Raw genomic sequence first — 7916 nt, 5'->3', positions numbered from 1 at the left:
TTTTTAACACGTCAGTGAAAAACGTCTGTGTTTTTCACTGACGTGTGAAACAGGCCTTAATGAAACTTAATTAATTCTTCTATACAGACAATGTAAAGGATGAGGTTACAACAAGCAGGACATATTGAGATAATCCACATTTCTTGTGAGCAGAGTACTTATGTTATTGCAGAAGCTTTTAACTAATGTCAACTGAATATACAGAGGCGTAACTACAATTGGTGCAGGAATTGCAATTGCACCCGAGCTCTAAAGCCTAAGGGGCCCTAAAGTCCCTTTGCCTTATAAGAAAAGACCAATAGTATTAAACATGTGGAATAATTGGGGGCACCATTTGAGCTTTTGCATCAGTCCCATGAGCTCCAAGTTACACCACTGCAAATACTCCTCCTATAACCCACAGTGCACTTACCAAAGTTATTGCCAAGTTTTAATAACAGATTCTGTTGCAAATAAAACAAATTTGGATAACCAAAACCTTCTACTGATTGAACAACACCAACAACACCACCACCTGCCGGTTTAATATGTGCATTTATCTAAAATACATTCAATAAGTTGTGCTTAACATCAACAGTAAACCAATAAATACGTATCTAAAGTAGTACTCTCGTTTTAAAGAGTTATTCTCAGCTTGTGTCTTCAGTAGGACAGCTCTCCAAGGCTTTTTCACATCCTGGTTACTGAGAGGAAAAGGCACTCCTTGTGTCATGGATTAACTCCAGGACTCGATCCAATGGACTCTGGTTGTGTGGATTATTTCCCTCTCCATTAGACCAATAGCATGTTTTGTATCATTACAACTGCTGTTAGTTTTCTTGTTTTTCCTTCCCTTTGCATTGGCTTTCTGTTCTATTTCCACTCAGGTGTGTTCACTTCCTTGTTTTGTTTACTTTATCACATCTTGGGAGGGGCTATTTATACTTGCCTGCACATTAGCTCAGGGCTGGCTATAATCCAAGGCTGATGGACGTTTCGAGTCCCAGCTCTTCAGTTTAGAATAATCGTGTCTCAACCTCTGCTTGTGTGCACTTCTTTTTTGTTTATTGGTGTTTTGCGTTACACGTGGTTTAAAGTTTAGGGTGCAGTTAAGGATATTCAGAATAAGCCGATGTTGAGTTGGGGTGCCATTACGTAACTTTAGAATGCCAACCTCCGCTGTCAGGCAGGGACAAAACAGGGTCATGTTTAGGGTACACCTAATCTGTATAAGGACCTGTGGTAGTATCTCCCCTGGTTTGTTCTTTCCCATGTGAGTGGAAGGGCTTAATCATAACACTGTGACATTTAATAATGTCTGATTGCTCGGACTTCACCCCTTGAATTTCCTTAGTCAGTGAAATTTATCCCCATCTGTTCCCTACTTCACAACATCAGTGAGAACTTTGAATGGAGTTGCACTTACAATGTGCATGTTACTTGACTGTTTCCAACATCCTCTTAGAGTGTAAATTAACCTGTACCTGTGATCAACCAGCTTTCAGTTTGACTTCCTTTTCAGTTTGAGAGCTGAATGAAGAGGAATGGGTGGGTTTTTAACAAGGTTCAAGTGATCATGGAGAGTTCCATTTGTGGGGCCCCAACTATTTGACATTTACTGTAGTAAAAAGTGATTACTGTATTTACTTGGAAAATCCTTCCCTATACATCCAATACATAGCAAGATACAGACTAAACTTACACAGTTGCTTCCAAGTAACAAAGAACTGTATGACCTACTAGATTTTATAACTGTAAAGTATTAAACCATGAGCCCAATTTAAGAAAGTGTTTCACTAGTTTTCAGGCATAAAACACCTTCAAATATTGCAAAAATTTTAGGAACTCTGAAGTTGAGCGAAGAATTTGTAACTTTTAGCATTTTCACACTAGTCCAAAGTGGTTAGCATGGCCGTACCTGGGCATAGCTAAGCCCACCCTTTTAATTCTTGAAAAGTTAGGCCACTGCAGTCCACAACTGGAGTATGTCTGCACAGCACTTGTACAATGTGTCTAGTTCAGTAAGTGGTGCGCACCTCTTAATGAGTTAGTCCAATTGTACTCCAGCAGCCCCATTCATTAAGGTTGGCATCCACAACGCTTGTCTTAACAAATCATGGCCCATGACTCTGGTTGACTGAAGTTCAAAAGAAAATTGTTTTATCGTGTGATTTTAGTGCTCATTTCTTTGGGGTATTTACATTTTTGCCCTCTTACTCAAAATATTGAGAAGAAATAGGAAAGAAATGAAATTAATATTGCATGTAATAAACAGACTATACTTGTGTACCATATTATAAATGCACTTTTTATTTCTGAAAATATATTTTTTGTAATTAAAAAGAATGATTACATTTCCATTATTGACTTGACATTAAGTAAAACCTATTTTTTTGTCCACGGAAACACTATACTTTATTTTGGTCAACAGCTGTGCATTCAGAAAGGTTTATTTAGCCCAAATATTAAAAAAAACTATTGCAGTGAGCACAGTTTTATCACTTTTGATAGCTTCTGCTGCTTTATAGTTGGTGAGTTGCAAATTCCAATTTCTGTGTTCAGCTCAACCCATCTGGGTTTCATAGCTCCAAAATTGGAAAAATCTGGCATTTATTGCAGGTTAACATTGAGCAAACACTATCAATAGGGAGACACTCATCTTTTGTGGGGAGTGCAGTTTTACTTTGTATTTGTTATGTCTATTAATGTAAAAAAAAATTGCAGTTTTCACATATATATCTAGTGGCAAAACAATGTGGATTTTAAGCTATGTCCACACCAAAAAAGTGGTCATCACTGAGTTCTTCGTTGGGGGTTATGTCTTTATACCCCAAACAGCATTCAAACAAACACTCTATCTATATATATATATATATATATATATATATATATATATATATATATATATACTTCCTATTTGTAATACAGAAAAAGTACTACATTTTCTTGTATACAAATGTACCCCCTGACAGAGTTCTCGGTACACAGAATTTTTCTTGTGAACGTAGCTGGAGACTACAGTCAAAGTCAATGTTGCCACCTCATTAAGACTGAAAAGCAGTTAAGTTACGACATAACAACTATATTGCCCTGTCCGATCAAGATAATCATCCTAGACTATGGTCAGTTTATGCTGCTATTGAGCACAAAATTGCTAGAAAAATATTATAGTACAAGCTACAAAACTAAAATTGTTTTATTTCTATAATTGGAGGCATACTTTGAAGTTGTGAAGAGAGAGGATAAGGTGCAGTTTGGGGAAAAAAATACAGCACAGCGTGATAATAAAGAAGTATAATTAATGTTACTTTTTAAAATAAAGAACGAAATATAAAAAAAATTTAAATTATTGAAATGTGGAAAAAGAGTGATGCCACTGTCCTTTAAAAGAGTCTGAGTAAATTACATGGCAACATAAACCCTTAGTCACAGTAAGAATTGGAGGAGCTCTTTTAGGTGGTCAGTAGAGGTTAGCCAATAACCTGAAATTAATTTCCGGCAAATTCACTCAAATTAGCTGGCAGATTTGATTCAGTTCAAATCAAAAATTTCCTAAAAAAACCCTCAAAAGCATAATAAACAAAGGACCAGGAAAGAATTAAAAGCTGAAATATTAAAAAGAATTAATAACTAAAAGTTCATGCTTGCTTGATCTAGACCTGTCCCTCCTCTGTCTTGCCACCACAGAATCCCACCCAATTCTCAGTTCATTTCCTCTGATCTTTCAGCAGTTACTAGGCATTGCAAGGTCACATCAATGACGTGCCTGACACCACATGTACTAATCAGCACTGGAAGATACATAGAGCAAAGTGTAAGACTGGACCCGAGTTGTGGCGTCAAAACAGGTGAGGAGTAAGTCTAAGATAGGCAAATGTAATCTTTAATTATTTTTAATTGCTTCTTAGCCCTATAAAAAAACAGTAAATTATAGAAGGTTGAGAAATCTGATATTGTTGGTGAATTCATAAAAAAAAATTGAATTGTTGTGAGCTGCTTTGCTCTCCTCTAATGTTTAGAAATTCTTACATTTTATAATAAACCTGCACACTATAGAGCTGTTAATGAATATCACACTTCTGTTGACCAAAATATAAATCTGCAATAATGAAATACAAAGAAAGCAGAAAAAAAGAAAACAAAAACACATTGGTCTTTTAAAAGTAACAAATTATGTCTTAAAATTAATCAATTGTCAATTTTAAATCAAAAGTGTATTACCATTTTTAAGGATTTGTGTCAAATTCACAGGCTATGCCATAAATGCCTTCTAGGTGTTGGTGCCACATTTGGTGACCTATAGAAAGAAGGGTCCCAGGACCAATTGGTCAATTTTTATTGTGTATGGTCCTTGTAGAATTCAATGGAGAGGTGGTATAAATAACACATGGTCCTTTCTATTGAATTTTAGGGGCATTATAGAAACAGCTTAGCATTATGTCCCAAAGGTGGGACCTAGACGTATGAGCCTACATGATTAAAATGAAAGTATCAATAATATTATATGTGATAATGAAGACCTAATCTAGTTCTTTTGAACTCACTTTCGACAAATACAAATTATAGTAACCAGGTACCTAAATACATGAGTAAAGTATACAATAACACATAATGCTCCACATATGCATATTACCATTTCAGTCAATGTTATTCTACAAGTTCCTATGCTTTAATGTAATAAATATAAGTATAGCACCATTTAAAGGCTACAGAATTGAAAAGGTTCTCCGGGACTTAAACAATGATGACTTGTTCTTATGATACGCCATTAATGTTTTATTGCTGGGGGTCAGACATTATTGGATTTGCACCTATTAGTCCAATGATGGAGTCACAGGGCCTGCTAAAGTGAAGACACTGCAGTACAAAGCACAGCCAGTTATATAGACAAGTGGTTGAGGCCTTTCAAATAAAGAAGAGGATGCAGTTCATAAGTATATGAGACCAAACCATTCAAGCATCAATGATTTAGGCCATCAAAGTTAACATCCCAGAGAACCCCTTTAAAATACAAATGTGTTCAACCAAACAGTAAGTTAAGTTTTCCGTAAATCTAAACAGTTTATTATATATTTATTACTAAACATAGTGCAAAATTCGTATTTGTTGGACTCTCAAAAAAATATGAAATTGTATTATTTTAAAAATTAAGCACCATATTCAATATTCATAATTAAAATGCTGCCTATTTCCAATATGAATTCAGATCATCTTAATTACCAAATAGTTTACTGATGTTGAGAAAAAGTATGTAAAAAAAAACATTTGTTACAGTAGAATAATAATGTGTAATTTACATTTCATTTTATATTTAATTTAAAAAAAAAAGGCAAATAAGTGCAAAATTATTTTTTTAACTTGGTGTTACAAAATGTTTTGTATTTATGCTGCATTGTCACATATTGTTAAAATCAAAATTATTCAACCCTGAATGCAAATTAGGTTTATTGGCAAAATTTACAATCTTTCTGCTGTTTGCATGTTTCTAATGAGCCTAATTTGCAGTGGAGGTAAGTAATTTTGATTGCATCTGTACAATGTTTTATGAAGACTGGATGACTGAAACTTTTCAGTAACAAGTCCGTATAATAACATAAGAATGATTATACCCATATTATTATTATTATTATTATTATTATTATTATTATTATTATTATTATTATTATTATTATCCAAAATGGATTGAAAGGTGTTTATTTCTATTTTGTATCCTACAAGAAAATGCTTGTAGGCTTTGTTATTTTACAGCTGCCATTTTGATCATTTGATTTTTATATAATGTCATTATAAATAATTACATATTTTATTCAAGGATTTTTGAACATTTACTAAATATTAGAATTAGACTCACATTTGAAATGTAAATGAATACCTGAGAATTTCTAATTGTTATGCACCATTGAAATGCTCCTATTTCCATAGCAAGTATAAAGATCTAGCATATAACACCTTATCTAGCTCAAAATAGTGAATGAATTAAACAATAATTATTGAATTTTATCTGCATAGAGAATTGCTTTGGAACCCAAGGCTTGATAGGACAAATCATGAAATTTAGTGTTGAGCTATATTTTTAAGATAAGTATATATTATTTTTGGAATACAGTATAGATACTTTTAAGTTTTAAAGCCTTTAATTTAATAGGGCCATACCATCTAGGAGTTAATTGGTCATCTAATCAACCCAGGCACCATTTTTAACGTGAAGACTTTTACGCTCAGGACAAAAGGAACAGGATTAACTGTCCACACAAACTTAAAGGGGTTATGTGACCTTTTGTTTTTTGCCTATGGGTCTAAGAAATTACCGGCAGGTAGTTGTGAACTACCTGTTTTTTTTCTGACCTGTGACAATCTCAGCCAGCTTAAAGCAGGGATTCTGCTGCTTCATATGACCTCACATTGACAGAGTAGTTCTTTCTTTTCTTATCTGCCCTGTTAATGGAGCAACACTGCCAATGTCATGCTAATTGTCAACTGACTCCCCACAGTCAGGCAGCAAGGAGCCAGCTGTTATCCAGGATGATCTTGGCAGTGATGCCCAGTTGACAAAGTATAGTGGAAGAAAAGGAACTGCTCTGTCAATGGGACATAACAGGATGCATGAGAATTGCTGGCAGTAGCAGTCTGTGACCCCTCTGAGCCAGGCGAGATCGTCACATAGCAGAACAGGCAAGAAGTTACCAACTACATGCTGGTAAGCATGTAGTTGGTAACTTCTTGCCTGTTCTTAGCCTCAATTACAAAAGTCCCGGTTAACCTCTTTAAATTTTACATTTTGTATATACATGGCATTATTTAATTGTATAAATAGACATACATACAGCAACTGTTTCAATGGCTAGAAATGAAGCCAAGCATGTGTACACCTTTTAATGTCTGCAAACATTGCAGGGACTGGTTGGGACTGGCCATTTATTTAGTGATCTGTAGTATTATGTAAAGAATTCTAATATCACATGTTAACTGTGTACTTTATAGATAGCTTGGGTCCACTAGAGCAAGAGGTGCTCTTTGGTAGCTGTTCTCAACTTTGGCTACTAGAGGTGAGTGCAGAGTGAGCGATCTCCATATAAACATTTACCCTAATAGAAAAGATAGATGTTGTTAAATAAATCTTGCATCTATAAAATTTAGGCAGTATCATTTTGCATCAATACATCAAAATCTAATCTTGAGGTTCCAGGAACATAATCCTTTATCTTATTAGAGTTATCTGCGTAAGAATACCTATTTTGACAAAATATAGTTGACAGTCTATGGTAGTTTTAGAACTGTCAGTTAAACTAAAAGGTAAAAAAAACACAGGTAATACATTTCGACAGCCTTTGTCATGTAAGGAGTTCATTAACGGTCTTGCACTTGTACTTGGAGACCAGCGGTTGAAATGGGAACACATTTTCCGCAATAGCCTCCACATCTTCCATATATTTTCGACCCATCCTAAATTAAATACATGATCAAAAAACATGTAAATGAAAGTTCAAGTTTAGTATCTAGGCAGTATAAAAAGTAAGGTTAGGTAACTTTATAATGTAAATACTTTTATGGCCAAAAGAAGATAAAGTATTCTAGGAGTGAAACTTTTAATGGCTAATCAGAAAAATATATATTTGCAAGCTTTCAGAGCACGAGTCTACATCTTCAGGCAGGTTTACAAATGAATCACTGAAACAAGAGCAAAACTTTAAGAGATGCCACAACAGGACGTTTGTGAGAGGTTTTTTTTTATAACAAAATCTTTAATTTTATAACCATGGCTTATTTTTAGAAGGCTTTACCCCATCCAAAACTGTGGTGTTGTACCATCTCTTAAATGATGTGCTCTTGTATCAATTCATTTGTAAACCAGCCTGAAGAAGGAGAATCTGTGCACTGAAAGCTTGCAAATATATTTTTTCTAGTTAGCCAGTAAACGTATTTCTCCTGAAATAATT

The 7916-nt window shown here is 34.5% G+C and overlaps 1 protein-coding gene across 1 annotated transcript in view; it reads right to left on the bottom strand.

Moving 5' to 3' along the window:
- Positions 1–6717: 6717 nt before the first annotated feature.
- ADAMTS20 (ADAM metallopeptidase with thrombospondin type 1 motif 20) overlaps positions 6718–7916 on the bottom strand; it is a 322687-nt gene continuing 321488 nt past the window's right edge. Inside the window, exon 39 of the mRNA XM_075344979.1 lies at positions 6718–7422. Coding sequence (XP_075201094.1) covers positions 7327–7422 — 96 coding nt within the window. The 3' untranslated portion in view covers positions 6718–7326. The remainder of the gene's footprint in view (positions 7423–7916) is intronic.

This window comes from Anomaloglossus baeobatrachus, chromosome 4, assembly GCF_048569485.1.
Source record: "Anomaloglossus baeobatrachus isolate aAnoBae1 chromosome 4, aAnoBae1.hap1, whole genome shotgun sequence".
In the NCBI taxonomy this organism is placed as follows: domain Eukaryota; kingdom Metazoa; phylum Chordata; class Amphibia; order Anura; family Aromobatidae; genus Anomaloglossus; species Anomaloglossus baeobatrachus.
This window is presented reverse-complemented; position numbering and strand designations above follow the sequence as displayed.